General features: G+C 35.6%; 1 protein-coding gene across 2 annotated transcripts in view; it reads right to left on the minus strand.

Moving 5' to 3' along the window:
* The window catches only part of SLAIN2 (SLAIN motif family member 2), an 84,674-nt gene that overhangs the window by 49,676 nt on the left and 11,101 nt on the right, over nt 1-23,897 (minus strand). For both annotated transcript variants that reach the window (XM_014857118.3, XM_014857117.3), the window contains exon 2: nt 424-572. In XM_014857118.3, the coding sequence (XP_014712604.1) occupies nt 424-572 (149 nt within the window). The remainder of the gene's footprint in view (nt 1-423; nt 573-23,897) is intronic.

Consider the following 23,897-nt stretch of genomic DNA (forward strand, 5'->3'; position numbering starts at 1 on the left):
TAGAAGAAGAATAAGGTCTAACTCTGGCTCTCAACCTGTATCTTTCTACCACATCACAATTTCCCTGAGGGTAGGAAGTGAGATGATTTTAGATGATACCAGACAAACATTTTTTAAAATAAGTATTTGTTTTAACTTGTATTAGAAAAACAGCTATCACATAAAATCCATTATTTCATGGCTACTTTTCTTTAGGATGAAGCTAAATAAAAATAAGGAGGCCGAAGAAAAGAAATCTATTAAGTAAATAACAGAACAGGTTATGTGCATATGGCAAAAACTCATGATGGTATGCACAATGAGGTTCAAAAAACACTATCCAAGCAAATAATTGCCTTCCTAAAAACATACCACTCAACATTTATCTGTTTTTTGATTAAAGAAAGCAAAGAGATGAATTCACAAGTAAAATTATAGACATACCTGACATAGTTTGATCAAGTTTGTGGATAAGAGACTTTTTAGCACATTCAACATCAGGACTTGGGTAATCCAAAACTTGCCTGCACCAAACTAATGGACTAACCGATTTCTGCATTGGTGTAAGTTTTTTCTTTGGTGATGAGTACAGCCTAGAAGAAAACAAAAAACAAAAGGGTAACATTCATTATTAAGCACAAGGTTATAAGACAGGGATCCTTTTGGATAGATTTATATTTGGGTGGGGAGTAAAAGTGACAGAGTATTTTAAAATCACCCACAGTTACTTTGTGCACAGGAAGAAAATGACACTACAACGATCAACATAAACCCAAATCTCAACTATTAAATGAACTCAAATGAGCCCAACTGTCCAATCCTAAAATGTCTCTTTTACTCTCATTACAAAAAACTATGAGGAAACATTTATCCTTACAATGGTTTATTCTGTTTACAATAGTACTCGACTAACTCCCTAATATAATGCCTTCCTACCACAAACCACACAAAAATCTACCATTAGTAACTCACTCCTTTCAGTTAAGCAGTAACCATTTTGTAGCCCACTTTTCAAATGATGAAACATCAGAGAAAAGCACTATTTTAAATTCTTAATAATTTAATATGAATCAATTTGTGAAATTACTTCAGTCTCAGGAAAGAAGAGACAGTATTTTATAAGCTCCTGGAGAAGATATATGAAAAGAAAAAGGCGAGAAGATAGGGAAAGGGTGTACTTAAATTGCCTACTTTATAACTTTTCCTCAGATTAGTCCAGATTATGTCAACTGATATTAATTTATTTCAAATGTGACCCCATATGAAAAATGTGAAGTTACTTGAATTCTAACCAGAGTAGTTTCCAAATTAAGATACTTTAAGTGGAATTTATGAGGTAAACAAAATTATGCTTTGATATATCTACCCAGTCAAATGTCTCAATAAGGCAGGGAGTTAATAATTTCATATTTTACATTAGTCAAGTTACGGCAATAAAGTGAAGTGTGTTCTGGTGTAAATATTTAAATATAATCTCTACAGTACCATAATTGACAAACTACTTCCCAGTGGCAAAATGTACATTTTCCGTCCATTCTTTCATCTCCCCTATCTATAACTTAGGTCTGTGACATCAATTATTTAGCTCTGATCAAGATAATCAAGACAATAGGGTGAATAGTCATTTCTCTGGTCCTCAATTCATATTCATTCGGACAGAAATAATGAAATACAATCTCAACTTGTTAAACAACTTATTAAAAATTCAAAATGAAAATGAAACCAATGGAGTTCATTCCCTTTCCAACTTAAATACTACAAATGTTTCACAACAAATCTCTACCTCAGCATTCCGTTTAATTATGATAATTATTATATACTGATATTCTATGTTAGCAAATATTTAGCAAGCGAATCCTCTATAGACTAATGATAGACAATAAAATCACTTTATGACATCATCGCCACTCTTCCAATATATAACTTTTCCGTATACTGACTGGTTTTTCACACAATTTACCCCCATGACTCACATGTACTTAATATGTTTCTCTACTATTAACTATAAAACTCATTTTAAAAAGTGCAAGATACATGAGCGAGCCTCAAAAACATGCTCAGTGAAAGAAGACAGACACAAAAAAACACATATTGTATGATTCCATTTATATGAAACGTCTAGAAAAGAACATGGAGCAGAAAGTAGATTAGTTATTGCTTAGAGATGGAGGTAGGAATGGGGAAAAGGTTCCTCTTCAGGGTGATATAAAAGTTCTAAAATTACATGGTGGTGTTGGTTGTAGTAACAGTGTCACGATTGTAAATACACTGAATTCATCAAAATATACACTTAATTTTATGGTACATAAATTACATAGCTACAGGTAAATTTTATGGTATGTAAATTATATCCTGATAAAGCTGTCTATGAAAAAGTTGTAAGGTGCTTTTAGCATATTTAAAAATATAGAAACTACTATAAGGTAAATGAATAAAACATCAACAATTCAAAATCAATTAAACTAAAACATCATCATTTCTCCTATATTCAATGAATGGTAGTTTTCCTGTTTTTGTCAATGGCAATATAATTCTCTCAGTTACAAAAGCTAAAAACTTAACAGTAATTTTGGGTTCCTTCATCTTTTTTATTTCCTACCCTCATCAATAATCTGTCACTAAGTCTTACTGATTCTACACATATAAACTACATTTCCCCCCACTATTCCCATATTTAATACTCTAACTGGCAATAGAGAATGCTCCTTCCTTCCACTAACAGATAGAAGTTAATGTAGCAACCTGTCCATTCCTAGAGTGATGAAAAGGGGGAGACTGATTCAATAACTCCTGCTTATGCCATCTTCGATCACTCTATTCTCTTATTTTGGTGCCCTATCACTACCCCCAAGACTAAAAATGGAGGGCTTTGGCCCTTACAGTATTGGCACAAAATTATTCTTCAATCAGAAAACCTTCAACTGAGGTTTCAAAGTGCTTCTCAACTGGCCAGAGGACACATGAGTTGGGTTGTAGCATATAACTGGATCCTCCTTTAGCAAGACCTAGGTGTGTTGGTCCCTGAATTTTAAAGAAAATTCCAAGTAAAAATATTTGCAATAACTACATATATCATCTCCTTTGCTCATTTCTTAAAAACACATAGACCTCTTCAAAATAACTATTTTGCCTACTAAAACCATTTTTTTCACTCTGACACTTTTGAATTTCTTGTATAATAATATATGGTTTAATCAAGAGGGACTTAGTTCTGATGGATGCAGCCAGTTTATTGATGGCTAATGCAACTTACAACAGGTTGAGTTTTGTTAAGTTTTTACTTGCCAAGAAAACTTGAAAGATATTACTTCATTACTCTATTTCTGCTAAAATTAAGTCACAGAGGTCCAGTGGGGTGCTGAGACTCCATCCCTGCCCAGCAATAATGAGGCAGAGACATTTGGAAGTGGAACAACTCCTCTCTCTTTTCCTTACCCTCCATGTGTCAGTAGGGCTCAGTAGGGAGCTGATCTTACACCCCATCCATCTGGAAGGAGGTAGTGTGAGGCAGTGCTCTACTTTTGCCAAGGTGGTATCAGCAGGGCCTGGCTGAACATCCACCCCTATCCAGGCCCATCCACTTACACCTAAACAAGGTGACTAACTGCCTACTAAAAAAGAAGAAATATGATTATGAGTCTCACAACATAACACCTAGAATGTCCAAGATACAAGTGGAACTCACTCATCATACCAAGCACACAGTTAAAGGAGGGAGAAAGAACAGAAAGGAAATTGAGTCACATTGAAAACAAACAAAAAAAATGGCAGACATAAATCCAACCACACCAATAATTACATTAAATGTGAATGGACTAAGCATCCTACTCAAAAGACAGAGATGGTCAGACTGGATTAAAAAAAACAAGACCCAACCATATGTTGTCTACAAAAGAAACAGCTTAGATTCAAAGTCACAAATAGGTTGAAAATAAAAGGACAGGAAAAGATACACTATGCAAATAGTAACCATAAGAGAGCTGGAGTTTAAGAAATATTACTAGAGACAAACAAGACATATCAATACATCAGGAAGATATAAAAATTAAATGTAAATATACCTAATAACAGTAGTAAAACTGAAAGAAAAAAGAGATAATTGAGAAATTTTGTTTGGTGTTTTCAATAGCCCCCACTCAATAACTGAAAAAAGAACTACATGCAGAATCGGTAAGGATATAGAAGACTTGAATAACATTATCAATCAGCTTTACTTAATTGACATTTACGAGACACTCCACCCAACAATAACAAGATATACATTCTTTTTACGCACACACAGAACATTCTCCAGGACAGATCATCATCTAGACCACAAAAAAGCCTTTCTGAATGTAAAAGAATTAAAATTCTCCAAAGTCTGTTCAACCACAATAGAATTAAATTAGAAACGAACAAAAAAAAAATTTAGTAAATCCCAAATATTTGGAAATTAAACATACTTACAAATAACCACAGGTGAAAGGATATCACAAGAGAAATTAGAAAATATCTTGAACTGAATAAAAGCAAAAATATAACATAACCACTAATTACATGATGAAGCTAACAAAGTACTCAGAGGAAAATTTATAATTTTAAACACATATTAGGAAAGAAAATCAATCTCAGCATAAAAATTATAAAACAAGAAGAGTAATTAAACCCAAGGCAGTCAGAAGGAGGGAGATTTTAAATATTGGTAGAAATCAATGAAACAAAAACAATAGAGAAAAAAATCAAAGTTCATTCTTTCAAAAAATTAAAAAACTGATAAATCTTTAGCTTTACCTAGAAAAAAGACAGAAAAAATGAAATACCAAAATCAGAAATAAAGGGTGAACATTGCTACAAACATTAACAATATTAAAAGGATTATAAGGGAACATTATCAACAACTTTATGCCAACAAAATAGATAACTTAGGTAAGATAGACAAATTCCTAGAAAGATATAAGTTACCAAACGGGACTCAAGAAGAAACAGATAATCTGAAGAGATTTACTAAGAAGAAATTGAATCAGTAATTAGAAATCTTCCTACAAAGAAAAGCCCAGACCCAAAAGTCTTAACTTATTAATTTTATCAATACTAAGGGGAAAAAAAACACCAATCCTACACAAACTCTCACAAAAATAGCTCGAATGGTGAATGACTGAATGCTTCTTCTAAGACTGAGAACAAAGTTAAGGATGTAGACGCTCATCATTTCTATTCAATGCTGTACTAGAATCAGTGCAAAAAGGCAAGAAAAAGAAATCAAAGGCATCCATTTGGAAAGACAGAAGTAAAAGCGTCTTTATTCACAGACAACATGATCCCATATATAGAAAATCCTTTGTAGGAATCTACAAAAAACAATAAACACAACAAAAAACCAACTAGAATTAATAAATGTGTTTAGCAAGGTCACAAGATATTGACAGGCAAAAACACAACTGTATTTCTATATATTATCAATGAACAATTTGAATATGAAATAAATACAATTCCATTCACAACAGCATCAAAAAGAAAACACTTACAAATAAATTTAACAAACGAAGTACAAGAGTTGTACACTGGCAACAATAAAGCACTGCTGAGAGAAATTAAAGACAAACAGAGAGACGTACCATGTTCATAGATCTCAGGACTCAATACTGTCAAGATGTCAATTCTTCCTAAGTTATCTACAGAATCAACATAATCCCTAAAAAATCTCAGCAGTCATTTTTATAGAAATTGACAAGCTGATTCTAAAAGTTATATGAAAATATAAAGCACAAAGAATGGCCAAAACAATTTTGAAAAAGACAAAATCTTTTTTTTTTTAATTTGAAAAGCTCTGGTCTTGCTCCCTTCCAATCCATTCCATATACTACAGCCAAATTGTTTTCTAAAATATGAATCTGACTTTATTAATATTCATCTGCTAAAAAGTCTGTGCCAGTTTCCTTTTGTCCTTAGGAGAGAGTATTTTCCAAAAACTGGCCCCCACGGCCCTTGAGATGTGAGCAATGATCTAACTGTTGCAGTATTTTTTTTCAGCTACATTTCTCACCCTCCTCCATCATCCAAATCTAAATAACAGCCATATGGTACTAATTTCTATTCCTGGAAAGCCCAACACTTGCTTTTAGTTCATTTGTGCATGCTGTTCCCCTTGCCTGAAACAAGCTCAATTCCACTTCTCGCTTACCTCAACGTCCCCTGCCCAACTTCAGCTCTCATTCCTACTTTCTACTGAGCTTCAGCTTAAATGTCATTTCTTCAAGGAAAGCTCCCTTGAACACTTCTCAGAAGGTTATATTAGGTGCCCCACTACGTATTACATGGTAAAACAAAGTGTTTTAACAAAGCATCTTTGCAGTCACTTAGATATGTGCCATCAAAAAGGAAATTCCATCTCTAACCCTCATTCTAATTACAGGAGACTTACTTTATATTTTATTCATTTTTGTCCTGTTTGAAGTTTTTGAGTTGGTATTTATAGGTTGAAAAGAGATTTAAAAAAAATGTGTTAAAGGCAATAAAAATGCTACAATATGGATGAACCTCAAAAACATTATGCTAAGTAAAAGAAGCCAGCCACAAAAGACCACATATTGTATGACACCATTTATATGGAATGTCTAGAATAGGCAAATCCATGAGACAGAAAGTGGATCAGTGGTTGCCTAGGGACGGGAGAGGGGGCGGGGAGAAGAGGAATAGGAAGTGACTGCTAATGGGTATACAAGGTTTCTTTAGGGGATGTTGAAAACATTCTAAAACAAGATTATGATGATGGTTCTAGTATTCTGTAAATATACTAGAAATCACTAAATACTACAAAGCATCGTACAAACAGGTGGATTTTATGCTATGTAAATTATACCTCAAAAAAGCTGTTTAAAAAAGCTGTTAGAAATAAACTAGTCTTTCAAGATATCACTTTTTCCCTTAGAACAATCATTACCAAGGAATTAACACCATTAAATATAATTATGTATACTGTTAAATACTGAGAGAACTAGTAGAAAGGTAATTAAGAGTATGAATATTATGAAACTGACAATAAGAAGTCATATTGTGACCTATATGTCACACACGCCTATATAAAATGATTGGTGATAAAAACTAAGAATATAACTTTATTATTTTTTTAAAAGTGTAACAACTTTCAGTAATATAGAAATGCATAAATGTAAGGGGTGATGATAATTTCCCTCACCCCACCAATTCTATCCTCCAAAGTTATTTATAGTTCCAAGTATGTCTCTCCTGACTTTTCTATGCATCCACATATAGTAGAGATATAATTAAACGAATGGAGATAGGAAAGGAGACTGGAGTCACCTTGCTGAATTTCTGGTAACCATAGTAATCACTTTTCATATTGTAGTCAGCAGAAAGTAGTCTAGTGAAGCTAATAACAACAAAGATTTAACTTAAGGAAAAATAAAGATATATTAAAATTGTTATTGAAATAAATTTCTTTAGACTAGTATGCAAACTTTACAGGCCAAGGAAAATAATCAAATTTTAATACCTCAAAATCGTCCTTTTCTATCTATTTATTGAGTTAGGCATATTCAAGGCAAAAGAACAGAGCCTCTGTCTTCACAAAGTTCAATACATAATCCCCGGCATATTGACTGACATTTAGAGATGATCAAATATTTGCATCTGAATGAACACTGAATAAAACCACCATATTTACAATGTTTAAAAATGCACATAAAAAAGATAAAGGAAACAACATACCAAAGTAAATAATATCAAAGTGACCATTTTGAGATTGTAATTGTTTCTATTTTTATAATTTTATGTTTTTTAAAAGCTTTAGCTAATAAAAGTATCTTTGGTTTCACCCACAACTAAATATAATTCAATAATTCTAAACTATTAGGATACATTGCTTTATAATGATTTAACAAGCTTGCTTTTTTTTTTTTGTGAGGAAGATTAGCCTTGAGCTAACATCTGCCGCCAATCTTCCTCTTTTTGCTGAGGAAGACTGGCCCTGAGCTAACATCTGTGTCCATCTTCCTCTACTTTATATGTGGGACACCTGCCACAGCGTGGCTTGATAATAAGCAGTGTGTAGGCCCGGGAACCCTGGGCCGCCGAAGCAGAATGTGTGAACTTAACCACTATGCCACCAGGCTGACCCCTAACAAGCTTTCTTAGATGATGTGGCAATAATAATAAACATTATTATTATTATTTATATTTTATCAAGTGCTTATTACATACCAGGCATGTTTCAGTACTTTAAATATACTAACTCCTTCAATCTTCACAACAAATCTGTGAGATAGGTACTATTAATAATCCCTGTTACAGATGAGGTCACTGAGGCACACTGAGATAAATGACTCGTCCAAGGTAGCAGAGCTATTGCGTGGCAAAACCAGGACCGCTCCAGAACCTGTGCTCTTAACTATTATACTTTACTGTCTAATACCATTGTTAAAAAAGAATGCAAAAGATCCTTAAGTTAAAGACTTCAATATAGTAATCATCTAACAGCCTCTTGCTGTTCTGCTCTCTTCTCGTAAACCCTACCAACCATAAAACATAAAGTTGTAATTTATCCTGCTATTATAATAAAAAATCACAACTCAATTGAAGAAAAATATCTTCGGTTCAAATTTCTTGAAATTTTAGATTGATCATCATGCCATTTACTATTATATTTGGCCCACTAGGTGACTTAAAAGCATATGATATTTATATCAAGAAGTAAATCTTTCTGGTTTTTAAAGGATCATCACCAGTATTACCAATAATAATGGTAATTACTAACAAAGTGAATTCATGAATAAAGTCTTAGAAGAGAACAATTTACAAGCACTGAGGTGACATTAGCTGCAGGGTAGGATACATATACAAACAGCAGGTACGACAGTAGAACACATGATGAACCAAAAACAGGGCAGAGCAAGCAGAGCAGACTGAAGAAAAGCTTTAAAGCAGTGAATCCCAAACTTTTAACAGTGATAGTCTACCCTTTCATTTTCATTTCATGACTCTCGTGATTTTCATTCTGGTATGGCATGGGTTTGTTAATTTTAAGAAAATAAAAATAATTTTTATATTCCCTGGAATGCCACAAAACTGAGGTTGGAAATTACTTCTTTAAAAAGAGAAACTTCTAGGGGGCTGGCCCCGTGGTCAAGTGGTTAAGTTCATGCGCTCCGCTGCAGGCGGCCCAGTGTTTCGTTGGTTCGAATCCTGGGCGCGGACATGACACTGCTCATCAAACCACGCTGAGGCGGCGTCCCACATACCACAACTAGAAGGACCCACAACGAAGAATATACAACTATGTACCGGGGGGGGGCTTTGGGGAGAAAAAGGAAAAAATAAAATCTTTAAAAAAAAATAAATAAATAAAATTAAAAAAATAAAAAAAAGAGAAACTTCTAGTGTTGAGGCATAGCCATGAGGCATAACAAAAAAACAGTTGCAATAAGACTGAATGAGAGCACAACAATGAGAAACTGAGTTCTTTCTGAGAAAAGACATCAGGAAGAATGTCTCAAACTACATCAGATGCTGCAAATTGTGGCAACCGCTGCAAAGCAAGAGACAGTCTTTATGTATACTGATTAGTACACATCTTTCCAGCCACAACCGCATAAATAGATAGCAATTACTACTGATAGCAGAATTTTTTAGTCCACAGAAAAAATACATGGGTATATGTATATACATATATATATATATACACATACAGATATATGTGTTACATATATATGAAATGTGTGTGTAATTCACACTGATTCTTTTGGAGTACCTTGCTCATCAATAGCTAACTTTATCTGTGAAATGCCTTAAACAAGATCTTAATTGTAGAAACCATGGTACCTATAGCTAAAAAGTCATAAGTTTTAGCAAATGATACATCCTTCAATTCGCAAATAATAATAATGCATACTATAATGACTTTTAATAGTTTGTCAACTAACGTTAGGTTTTTAAAAATTAATATACTTTTCTTATTGTTGAGAAGGTTTCTACAAAATTCTGAGAAAAGGTATGAGAGCATAAAGTTAGAATCCACAGCACACTGATAACAAAGGTTTATTAATACAATAAAGATTAAGCAACTGTCCTCTCAGAGAATTTCTATTTGCAGTATTCCTACAGAATCTAAAATTGGTTTCTTGAATTAGTATAATATTACAATATTTTATCCACTTTGTGAAAATATGAACCAAATAAGAATAGGAAAATATGAATCAAATAAGAAAAATATAAACCAAATATATTTAAATACATATATTTGTAAATATATGTGCTTAACCTCAACAATAGATCAGCCTAAAATATCAGGTTATTGAAGTGCTACAGAAAATTTGGCAATATTTTTACATTATACACCAGAGGAGGAAGTAAGAGAGAATGGTACCCTGTACTCTGCTTATAGAACTAAAGTTAATGTTAAGAAGACCAGTCCAGACATTCTCTTCTTTTTTTCTTTTGAGTTTCATAGAAAGAAAGATAAGAGTGGGTATGCGAGGATTCCTGAAGTGCCCTGTATACTGAGGGGGTCAGAATGCATAAAATACATTTAGGGAGAGGGAGGGATAATACTTTTAGAACTGGCATTGTCCTAGAGAGAAAACTTAATCTAGCCCTCCATTGTTAGTTTGCAGTTGCATGTATATATACAATTTATATATAATTATATAACTGTCTCTCATATGGGACTCCAAGCATCTCAAGGGCAGAAATAAGAATATTTCACCTGATCTCTTATGCCCCATTCTCACCCCCAAAGAAAACTGTCTGGCACATAGGAGAAAACGAATATAATGACAAAGAATTCATAATAGAGCACTGCATTTTTTCCTGAAAAATTAACCATGGAAATTCTACAGTTATTCTTGATTGTACCGTCTGGTTACTCCAGTTGTAAGATTAGCAGAACTAAATTTTTCCTATTTTAAGTCACAGCCATTCCACCTTATTCATTCCTTTCAAAATACCCATAACAACTAACCAGAATCTCTCCCAAGTGACAGTAATCAAATTATCTCCGTGTCTTTAAGAGGCTAAATTTAACCTATTCTCCAGTCTCTTAACTTTCTCCCCTTTCCCATCAGTTTTTTCCACATAACTTATTAAAGTTTAATTACCAAAGCTAGAAGTGATGACACGAGGGTTTGAAAACACAGTATAAATGTAAAAACTGAGCTCTTCTATTTCTTCACACACTTTTTATATCACATGATTTTTGTTATTTTATCAGCTGCTCCCTCACAAGATACAACTATTTATTTGTTCCTACTATTTTATTCTATGTTTATCAGAAACTTTTATAATTTGAAGGGTTTTTTTGTTTCATCATAACCAACTATCACTTTTTGGACATACATGATTTTCTAATAGTTCTAGCCCTAATCTTTCTCCTGGGTGTTAGTCACAGAGCTCTAACCACTTACTACACATATCCCCCCCAAAATCAAATATTCCCAAACAGACCTAAAATGACACCATTGTTTTTTCCAGTCAACAAATGAAAATTTTTACGCTAACCTTGACTGTTTTCTCTCTCCATGTATTCAGTCAACATACTCTATTAATTCATTAATGCCCTCAAATCCATCCTTTCCTTTTCATTTCCGCTGACCTCACTCTAGTTTAGACCCTCATCTCACACAACACAGGCTATTATTACAATACTCTCTACTGGTTTCCCATTACCTACCAGACTCGCATCCCTCCAATCCATCCACCAGCCCCTATCACTCAGCTCTCTAAGACACAGATCAGTGTAACGTTGTTTCACAGCTCAAAAACCTTCCCACTGGATACAGTCCCCAGCTTAATTTTCAAGATCCTGTGTTACCAAATCCAAAACTTTGTCCTTTGATCCTCTCTCCCAAGCACTTCAGGAAAAAAATCCTCTTGTCTAGTCAAACTGACCAAATAAATGTTCACTCCATGCGTTATAGACAGTTAAACCACAGATGCCTTTGTTCATAAGTTCTTTTTACTACCGGGGGAGAAAAAAGAATTTCCTTTCCATTTTTCTTGTCTAACTCAAGCCTTACTTCAAGACCAATTCAAGACTTAGCTTTTTCACGAGGCTTTCCAATTGCCACAGTTCTTATGATTACTCCTTATTATCTTAACATAATGCTCTGCTCACAGTAGGTACTCAATAAATGTTTGATGATTACTCCTAGAGTGACCGTTCATCTCAATCTGCCCAGGGAAGTCCTAATTTAAGTCTATTGTTTTGGCATCCCAGCACTCCCTTGATTTGCAAACTGTCCAAGTTTGTACAAATAAATTACACAATCACTTTAGTTTTCCCTAATTTTCAGAACATTACTATTTTATAACTTAGGAATATAAGTGGAGCAAAGTTACTAGAATATGATACTAATTCCTGCAATATAGCACTAAATATTTCTGGTTAGGCTGACACCATACCTTAAGTATGCTTTAAAGCAATACTTGTCTCCAGTGGACATCTGGCAATGCCTGGAGACATTTTTGTTTGGCCAGGGATGCTGCTAGACATCCTACAATACACAGGACAGCACCCAAAATGTCAATATCCTCATAGAAGAGAGTTAAGATCAAAATGATATTTTTAAACAATGTGGATGTTTTATAAAAGGAACTAAATAAATCTGATCTTTAATCATTTACCTTGATATGATGATTTTCATGTAATTAATTATAAGTAGTTAGGATGAAATGGAAAGAATATCACTATCGACTCAACATTTTGGTCTGAATTCCAGTTTTGCCATGTGCTTCTGGGCACAAGAGGTATGCAAAGCTCAGAGGCTCAGTTTTCTAGCCCTAAAAGGTAGCTGTGTCTTCTGTTCCCATCTACATACTGCCACACTAATCTTTCCAAAACACCATTTTGTTAAGAATATTCCAACACTCAAAAAATCTCCTCCTAGATTTCAGAGGCCATCCACAGTACGGTCCCCTACCCAATCATTCAACTTTATTTCTCACTTGTTTCCCAACAAACTTTACCTAAGCATCTTCATAGGCTCTCTCTTTACCCTACTCAAATGCAGCACTGATTCTTTTCCCTGCACTCTTTGATTCTGACAGAACAGGAAGAAATACCCTTCCATCTGTACCTAAATCCTAAGTCCCAGCTCTCAAATTCAAGAACATATAAACCTCTCTTCCATGGACTCATTATTGGTTTCAGAGAGAACCGAATTCTGTTTATTCTGTCTCCAAACTCTAAGCACCCTGAAAGCTCAATACCAAGCTCCACACAGTCATTTAAACAAATATTCATATAGCAGCCACCATTGGCCAAGTATGGTGCTACAGAGGAATTCAAAGCTGAATTAAGACAAAAACTAGAACATCGTACCTCACATAGTGCTGGTTGTTAGCCTCTGTCATTCATAGACTGTACTATCATCAAGACCTACAGTGCCTGCTCATCAAGTTCCAAACCTCCAGATCCAGGTTTCAAAGATTCACCAGTTTTTTGGATTTTGTTTTTTAATCCTCTCCAGATCAGCCCTGGCTAAGAATAACCAGTAGCAAACAAGAATTTCACTATGACAAGTCAACAGCAAAACCCATTATGTCCCTCTTAGAGGGTAAATCAGTCAGTCCACTCAAAAGTTATTCATATCCTGAGCCATCCCTGATGGCCTAGAGGTTATAGTTCCACGTGCTCCACTTCAGCAGCCTGGGTTTAGTTCCCGGGTGTGGAACCACATCACTCATTTGTCAGCAGTCATACTGTGGCAGCAGCTCACACAGAACTAACAACTATGTACTGGGGCTTTGGGCGGAGGGGGAAGAGCTGGGTGGGGGAGAAACGGACAACAGCTGTTAGCTTAGGGTGAATCTTCCCCTGTAAAAAAAAAAAGAAAAGAAAGAAAGAAGGAAAAAGATGAAGAAAAAAAGATATTCATATGCTAAAAATACTAAATTAAAGACATACAATCTAATCTCAATATAATTTTAAAATATAGTGCTAATTAGGCACTAAATGCATATTTAAAAACTTTCTTACTAATTTGAAAGCATCTATTAAATCCCATTCTTCAAGCTTATCAGACTCACAGGTCACTTACATACTTAGCCTGGCCCAGCCCTGCTTCTTATTCACACCTTCCAAATAAAACAACCCTTAACAGCCACACATGGTTAACTACTCTTTTTTACTCTCTCACAGAGAGATGAGTCGAAGCTCTTGAATGGAGGAGTGGAGGGCTGTGTATGGGAGGGGTTTCTTTCTAGTAAACTGTAGGAGTGGGAGATGGTTTGATTCACCTCTATGAAATCTAAACTTGTAATTTTTTTTTTATTAAAGATTGGCACCTGGGCTAACAACTGTTGCTAATCTTCCTTTTTTTTTTTTTTTTTCTGCTTTATCTCCCCAAACCCCCCCTGTACACAGTTGCATATCTTAGTTGCATGTCTTTCTAGTTGTGGGATGTGGGATGCCACCTCAACGTGGCCTGACAAGCGGTGCCATGTCTGCTCCCAGGATCCGAACCCTGGGCCACCACAGCAGAGCACACGAACTTAACCACTTGGCCATGGAGCCGGCCCCTAAACTTCTAATTTTTAACTAAACACTACCTTCCTCTTCATCTTATCTTTCCAAATATTTTCACAAACTTCATATCAGATATTATAGCACTGCATTATCTTGCTTCTATTATTTCTCACATTTCAAAGCGATGCAATCGCTTTTTCTTTTCCTTCTTACAGTCCTTTAACACACTTAAGACATTTCAATTTTATTCCAGAATTTGAGCCTTTTCCAAGATCAAAGCAAACTGTATGTTTTGCATTTTTTGAGCCACACCTAGTTTAAAGACCTAGTTTAAAAGCCTTCCTCTTAAATAAGCTAGTTTGTTCCTGAAGGTGTCCATTTCCACCATACTTTAGATTCCCAAATGAAAGCTCCCAGAGGATGTGATTTTGAGTAAACGGAACAGGAAAAATAAGAACTTAGATTACTGAAAGCCTTAAAACGTACATGCTTTTACAAGTTCACTTTTGCTACTAAACTAACACCACAAGAGTCAACGTGTTTTGTGCTCTGGCTAGTACAAGCACTTACTGTAAGGAACAGTACATTATTGTAACTCAACCCATTTACATTAAGACACTATTTAATTCTGCTATTTACTATCCAAATTGTCTCCTTTTAAAAAAGTCATGTCAAAATCAAACTAATTTACAGATACAGTTATAGATATGTTCCTGGCAGAAAGGCAAGGAAGCAGGGGTCTGGGTAAGTGGAGGAAGAAGGGAAGGAACTCTTTTGGGCTACTAGGGCATCAGCACCAGGTTCCCTGGGAAGTCTGACATAGGGGTTTGTGCGCAGGGTAGTTCCAAAGACGGGACTGAGGAGAGCAAGCACATCAGTGACCCAGAAGGCTCACAGGATGTAAGTTACACAGCTTTAGGGTTTCTTATCTGATATTCCTGGAAAATAAAGAAGTTTTGGGGTCTCCCCCACAAAAACAGACAATTTAGGTAAATCTGATAAACTTGGTGATATTTATATTTGTGGAATTTCATTTTTAAAATGCAAAATTAAAAACAATAGATAGGATCATACACATCAGCTGACTTGGGCTCCAGTTTTATCAAACATGCATGTCTAAACTTACTAGAACCAAAATTTCTCCATCTGTGACATATAATCTTACACCACCAAGTAACAAGAAAAACATCAACGGCTTTTTAATGTATCATGTTATAGTATGATCCCTACCCATGTGACCAAAGAATAACGAAACTGATTTAAATCAATAGGATGTTTTTTAATTACAAAAGCAATCTGTGTTCATAAGTGGAAATTTAGAAATCACAAAAAGTACAAAAAAGTTTAAAACAAGGTGCATCTGTTATCCTATCAAAGATAGAGACATCACTATTTTGATTAATTTTAAAACTGACTTTTAAAATCAGACACTGTATCTAGACAGTATTTTCTTAATTCATCATGGGAAAGTACAGATTCAATACTGCCATTATGGAGAATATGTGTGAAATTCCTCATCTGTAACTGGCATAAGGGTCATGCAAATCATGCAAGAAATTTGGTCTTGTAATTTTATAGCTTCACCTCATTTCAACCTAACATTATTGACAACAAGATTGATTTAATTTAATTTAATGTAACTGAACTCTTACTAGATACAAGATACTGAAAGTCTATTCAGACACCAAAGTTAAATATGATACTGCCCCCTGCTTAAATTGCTCACAATCTAGACAGACCAAAGTACAAGGCTGTCATGTTACACACACTCTAAAAAGGATATATAAACAGTGCTAGGTAACGTTGAAGAGGAAGGAAACCAAGTGGGAAATTTAGAATTTCACGAAAGAGAGAATAAAGGTACTCTATGCAGAATGAACATCAAAAGCTAACAGGCATGAATGTTCATGATGTTTTCTGGCAATAGCAAGTAAATCTAGGAAAAAGGTAAATTGAAGTTGGACTGCTGAGGACTTTAAATATCTTGCTAATCCATTTTTGTTCACTAGGCATAATAATGACTTTTAATAGTTTTCAAAACTCAAACCTCAAGAGGAAAAGAATTTGCCGTTGCTGAGGATATTCAAAAAATCGTACCAGGGATTTAGAAAAGAAACATCCATGATGCTTCCATTGCTAAAAAATCTCTCCCACATTTATGCTTAACACTTTGTCTTGAAGGTATCTTACACTCCCAAATAGACTAATATTTTAATCACAGAAACACAGAGTTTAAAAGACACTTAGAAGTAAACTAATTCAACTTTTTACCTCTTTGTAACATCTCTAGCCACAGGACCATTCAGTAGTCCTTACTGCTGAAGATTACTTATAACACTTTTTAAAGGGGGTCCATACCATCTAGGAATAGCTCTATTAGAAAATTCTTGGGGCTGGCCTGGTTGCGTGGTGGTTAAGTTCACGTGCTCCATTTTGGCAGCCCGGGGTTCATGGGTTCAGATGCCGGCCGTGGACCTACACACCACTTATCAAGCCATGCTGTGGCAGCGTCCCACATACAAAGTGGAGGAGGATTGGCACAGATGTTAGCTCAGGGACAATCTTCCTCACCAAAAAAAAAGGAAAAAAGAAAAAAGAAAATTCTTCATTATAGTAAATAAAAATTTGCCTCCCTGATATCTATTGTTCTAGTAATGATCTCCAGAATTATACAGAATAAGTCTAATAAACCTTATTATAGTACTTCAAATATTTAAAAAGTATTCTCAAAGCTAAATATCTACAGGTTAAATAAATCAAGATCAAACGTTTTATTTAGGCATGATTTTCAGGCTTGCTATGAATCTCAATTCATTCACTATATCAGCTATGTGATTTTGAGTTTAGTTTCCTTACCTGTAAAATGGGGATAACATAACACATGCTACAACATGGATGAACTTTGAAGACACAATGCTAAAGGAAATGAACCAGACACAAAAGGACAAATACTGTATTATTCTACTTACATGAGGTATCTAGAATGGTCAAATCTGTAGACACAGAAAGTAGAATGGTGGTTGCCAGGGGCTAAGGACAGGGAGAACAGGAGAACGAGAAGTTACTGTTACACAGTTTTAATTTGGAAAGATAAAAAGTTCCAGAGATGGATGGTGGTGATAACTGCACAACAATGTAAATGTACTTAATATGCCACTGAACTGTACACTCAAAAAATGGTTAAAATGGTAAATTTTTTGTTTTGTATATTTTACCACATAAAAAAATGGGGATAACAATAGCTATAACTCAAAATTGTGCAGATTAAATGATTTAACATGCACAAAATGGCTTATACAATACTGAGCATACAGAATGTGCACGAACAATAGTGATTATAATATACTTTATGAACCATGTGGCCCTTCTGGGCCAAATTCCATTTTTTAAGAAAGCAAGGACCTGCATTATCATGTCTTTCAGTGTTTCCAATATTGCACAGCTCACACATAGGAGCTTTAAGTATTTGTTAGATTAATGAAAAAAATTTAAAGCCGTGTTAGAATTACTTGAGAAAACACTGCTAAGAAGAGAACAAAATGCTCACCCAGATGTATAACATCTGATTTATTTAAAACACTCACACCTTCCTTTAAGGTAACATCTCCTTGTACAGAACAATCTAGTAAACAAAACTTCAAGATGTTAATCAGTGAGTGACTTCCAAAATATTCAGATAAGTGGTGATAATTACACAAATTAAACTGCTTTATTAACCTAGGCTTATCATATTAAATTATGGCTAATTCTACGAATAGCCCCCTACAAAAAGCATACATAAAACAGAGGTCATGTAATAAAGACTATTCTCAGAAGAGAAAGGCTATGAGTAAAAAAACACAGTAAGTAAAAACCACATACCTATCTAGTTGGGGAAGTTTATCAATAAAATTTATTGATAAGAAGTCAGTTTGAGTTTAAAGTATCTTCAAAAATTTGAGAAAACTGATTTAAAGTAAAATGGATTTAACAGAATATGAGAAACTTATATTTCCAATCTCAAAAATTTTTAAGAAACCATCTGCCTCAGCCAGCTTGAATATTAAACAGCTTAAAAACAAGAGGAATGAGCACCTAATCTGCAAGTCCATTTCTAATTTCATTTTCTATGATTTTATATTCTGCAAAAGTTCCTAGAGGCCCTACAAAGAGCCTGACAAGTCATATCAATTTTCCCTAACATCTCTATTCTCAATCTATTGTCTCCACTACAGATATACGGGGTTTATGCCAGCAATAATGGATCTCTCAAAGGTAAGAAAAAGGGGAAAAAATAAAACAAACTGCTGGATACTAACAATTAATTTTAACTAGCAAATACTGATTAGATAATGCAGTCTTTATGAATATATATGCAACAGTAAACTTTCATCTATATCAGTGCAGAGTAGATGAATAAACAATCTAAAACTCATTTAAAAAGTATTTCACACATACACTCCCCTTTTGCCCACATGTAAATTTCTCTTCGATTAGTACAATTAACAGTAGGGATGGAGACAACAATCTTACGAGACTTAAAGAGATGGAGAAGTCAGCTCCTAACCCTTTACCTCAACAACAAATATTTTAAATAGTAATATAAAGACTTTTATGTATTATATGCATTTGTTCATTCTTTTATATGAGGCCTTTGAGAAATTCCAATGAAAACCATTAATAAAGGATCCTTTCTTTGAGACCCAAGACTGTTCCCTTCCTCAGGAAAGAAACATTTTAGATAAATTTAATGAAGAAAACGTAGACTTAGGGAAAATTAGACTAAAATTACTTTGTTCTACAAAAACGTAGGAGTCGGGGCAGGCCTGGTGGCACAGCAGTTAAGTTCACACATTCCGCTTCTCGGTGGCCCGGAGTTCACTGGTTTGGATCCTGGGTGCAGACATGGCACTGCTTGGCACGCCATGCTGTGGTAGGCATCCCACATATAAAGCAGAGGAAGATGAGCATGATGTTAGCTCAGGGCCAGGCTTCCTCAGCAAAAAAGAGGACGACTGGCAGTAGTTAGCTCAGGGCTAATCTTCCTCAAAAAAAAAAAAGAAGAAGAAGAAGTAGGAGCCTGAGAGTACAAATTCATGGGTCAAAGTACAGAGACACTAAAACCAAATTTAACTAAAAATCTTAAATAATTATAAATGTGAAAATAAGGATGATATTATGGAAGTGGATTACAGGCCAAAAGGCCAAGGGAAGATATGAATAATAAAATTCTAATTCTAGTACAAGGATATAACAGTGATATGGACTTGGAGTAGTCAGACATCGCCTGAAAGCTTCACCCTACACACAGCAGAACACTCAAGAAATTCTTGATTCACCCCAACAATTTAATTTCTCAAAAGGCTAGGGAAGAAAGAAGAACTGAACCTGTTTTGACCATCATCAACAAATTAACTGGTGATATAAAAATGATCAAAATGCTGGAAGCAGCCAATTTCATCTTAGAGTTTATAACAGAATAGAAAGAAAATGCTAAACATAGATGTGCAAACCAAGTTTTAGAAAATTTGATCTAGGGGCCGGCCCAGTGGTGCAGCAGTTAAGTGGGCACGTTCTGCTTCGGCGGCCCAGGGTCCCCCAGTTCAGATCCTGGATGCGGACATGGCACCGCGTGGCAAGCCATGGTGTGGTAGGCATCCCACATATAAAGTAGAGGAAGAGGGGCACAGATGTTAGCTCAGGGCCAGTCTTCCTCAGCAAAAAGAGGATGAGATTGGCAGCAGATGTTAGCTCAGGGCTAATCTTCTTCTTCAAAAAAAAATAAAGTAAAAAAGAAAATTTGATCTAAAAACATCCAGAACACATTTGATAATATTAAAGATTTTTAATTGGGAGGTGAAATTGGTATAATGATTACGTTTAAAAAGTGTCCTCTCAAGACTATACTTTCAGGGATCATTTCTATAGTTCGTTAAAAAGTGTCCTCTCTCCCCCCAAGATATAACGAAAAGGACATTCATAGACCAACAGAGAACATTCACACAACAGATGTCTGAGAGATCCATACATCTGAAGGTGGAGGTGCTGGACACCCCCAGGAGGAAGTGGTAGGAGGTAAGGGGATCTCCTCTCCCTCCCCAGCAGCAACCTAGGGCACAGGAACACGTACAGCCCTGAAAAGGGGGTGGGGGGCGGAAGGGCAGCTCACTTCAGGAATGCCTTTGCTCTCTGAGTTGCCTCCCAGCACTGGGAAAGCTGCAGACAGAGGAGGCTAAGCAATTGCGAGGGGTGTCATCATAAAGCCAGCACCGGAGGAGAGCACACAGTGAGGGCAGGGTGAGAATGTCCCAGGGATTATGCATGCAAAAGAAAGCACCCCTCCCCCCACCTGGCACACCACCTCAGCCAGTCAGCCAGGGTGAGGGACCACCACCAAAGTGCATGCATTTGTAAAGAAGCAGTGTGAGCAGGCAATCACAGACAGGTCCTGTCAGCACAGATTCCAAAGGACAGGCACAGATGCCAGGGATGGCAACAAGCTCTGAATACACAGCTCCTGACCCTCCCCAGTGGGGGCAAGCGGAATCTGCAAACAGATACTATCACTATGCAAAGGCACAAATCCACCCCATCAAATAGTATGAAAAAATATATTAATACTCCAGACAAGAAGGGAAATGACAAGCAGAAATCAATCCTGAAGCCACATAAATTTACAATCTCAATGTCAGAGAATTCAAAATAACTATCATTAAAAAAACTCAGCAAGATACAAGAAAACTCAGAAACACGATTCAATGGAATCAGGAATAAAATTAATGAACAGAGGGAATTCTTCACAAGAGATTGAAACTATAAAGAAAAGCCAATCAGAAATGTTGGAGATGAAAAACCACAATGGATGAAATAAACAAAAATCTGGAGTCCTTGAATAATAGAGCTGATATCATGGAGGACAGAATTAGCAATTTGGGGGACAAAAATATGGAACTGCTTCAGATGGAGGAGGAGAACTAAGACTAAAAAGAAATGAAGAAATTCTCCAAGAAATATCCAATTCAATTAGGGAATGCAATATAAGGATTATAGGTATTCCAGAGAGAGAAGACAGGGAGGAAGGAGCAGAAAGCTTGTTCAAAGAAATAATAGATGAGGAAGGAGCTGGAATTACAAGTAAAAGAAGCTAACATAACTCCTAATTACATCAGTGTAAAAAGACCTTCTCCAAGGCATATACTGGTAAAATTGGCAGAACTCAATGACAAAGAAAAAATATTAAGGGCAGCAATGCAGAAGAAAAGAACTTACAAAGGAACCCCTATCAGGCTTTCAGCAGATGTCTCAGCAGAAACTTCACAGGCTAGGAGAGAGTGGAATGATATATTAAAAATTCTGAAAGACAAAAATTTTCAGCCAAGAATACTCTATCCAGCAAAAATATCCTTTAGATATGATGGAGAAATAAAAACTTTCCCAGATAAACAAAAGCTGAGGGAGTTCATTGCCATGAGACCCCCCCCCCCATAAGAAATGACCAAGAAGGCCCTTATACCTGAAAAAAGAGGGAGATTCACAAAGCCTTGAGCAAGGAGATAAATAGGCAGACAAAATCAGAAAATTGCAGCTATCAGAACAGGTTAACAAACAATTATAACACTAAAGATAAAGGAAGGGAAAACATCAAAAATAACTACAAGCTTGTCATTTTAACCACAAATTTGCAACACAAAACAGACTAAGGTGTGACAACAATCACTTAGAAGGGGAAGAGGAAAGAGACAGAACCTGCTTAAACTAAGAAAATAAGAGGCTATCAGAAAATGGACTATCTATAAGACTTTTTACACAAACCTCACAAAAACACTAAACAAATAATCAGAACAAGGACACAAACGATAAATAAAGAGAAAACGAGAAAACCAACATAGAGAACTACCAAACTGAATTGGCAGTCCTAAATACATGGGATGAGAAACAAGGGAAATACAGAACAACTGGAAAACAAGTGATAAAAGGGCAGCATTAAGCCCTCATATATCAATAATCACTGTAAATGTAGATGGACTGAATTCTCCAATCAAAAGACAGAATGGCTGGATAGATTAAAAAACAAGACCCAACAGTATGCTACCTCCAGGAAACACATCTCAGCTCTAAAGACAAACACAGCCTCAGAGCGAAGGGATGGAAGATGATACTCAAGCGAATGGCAAACAAAAGCAGGTGTTGCCATACTTATATCAGAGAAAGTAGACTTCAAGATAAAAAAGGTAGGGGCCGCTGGCCCCACAGCCAAGTGGTTAAGTTTGTGCGCTCCGCTGTGGCACCCAGGGTTTCGCCAGTTTGGATCCTGGGTGCAGACATGGCACCATTCATCAGGCCATGTTGAGGTGGCATCCCACACACCACAACTAGAAGGACCTCCAACTAAGACATACAACTATGTACCAGCGGAGATTTGGGGAGATAAACCAGAAAAAAAAAAAAAAAAGATTGGCAACAGTTGTTAGCTCAGGTGCCAACCTTTTTAAAAACAAAAGAAAAAAGGCAGTGAGAGACAAAGAGGGGCAGTGTATAATGATAAAAGGAACACTCCACCAAGAAGACATTGACACTTATAAATATATATGCACCCAAGACAGGAGCACCAAAGTACATAAAGCAACTCTTAACAAATCTACAAGGAAATATTAACAGCAACACAATAACAGTAGAGGTTCTTCAGACCCCACTTACATCAATGGAGAGATCAACCAGACAGAAAGTCAACAAGGAAATAGTGGAATTAAATGAAAAACTAGACCACATGGACTTAACAGATTTATAGGACACTCCATCCAAAAACAGCAGAATACACATTCTTCTCAAGTGTACATGGAATATTCCCAAAGATAGACCATATGTTGGGTAACAAGGCAAGCCTCAATAAACTTAAGAAGACTGAAATCATATCAAGCATCTTTTCTGACCATAATACTATGAAACTAGAAATCAACTACAACAAAAAAGTTGGGAAAGTGACAAATATATGGAGACTAAACAACATGGTACTGAACAACCAATGGATCACTGAAGACATTAAAGGAGAAATTAAAAAATATCTCTAGACAAATGAAAATACACCATATCAACTCATACGGGATGCAGCAAAAGCAGTCCTAAGAGGGAAATTCACAGTAATATAAGGCCACCTTAACAAACAAGAAAAATCTCAAATAAGTAATCTTAAACCACACCTAACAGAACTAGTAAAAGAAGAACAAAGACCAAAGTCAGCAGAAGGAGGGAAATAATAAAAATTAGAGCAGAAATAAGTGAAATTGAAACAAACAAACAAAAAAGCCCAGTAGAAAGGATCAACAAAACTAAGAGCTGGTTCTTTGAGAAGATAAACAACATTGACAAACCCTTAGCCAGACTCACTAAGAAAAGAAGAGAGAAGGCTCAAATAAATAAAATTAGAAATTAAGAGGAGAAATTACAACAGCTACCATAGAAATACAAAGGATTTCAAATTTTC

The sequence above is a fragment of the Equus asinus genome, chromosome 3, assembly GCF_041296235.1.
Source record: "Equus asinus isolate D_3611 breed Donkey chromosome 3, EquAss-T2T_v2, whole genome shotgun sequence".
Classification (NCBI taxonomy): Eukaryota; Metazoa; Chordata; class Mammalia; order Perissodactyla; family Equidae; genus Equus; species Equus asinus.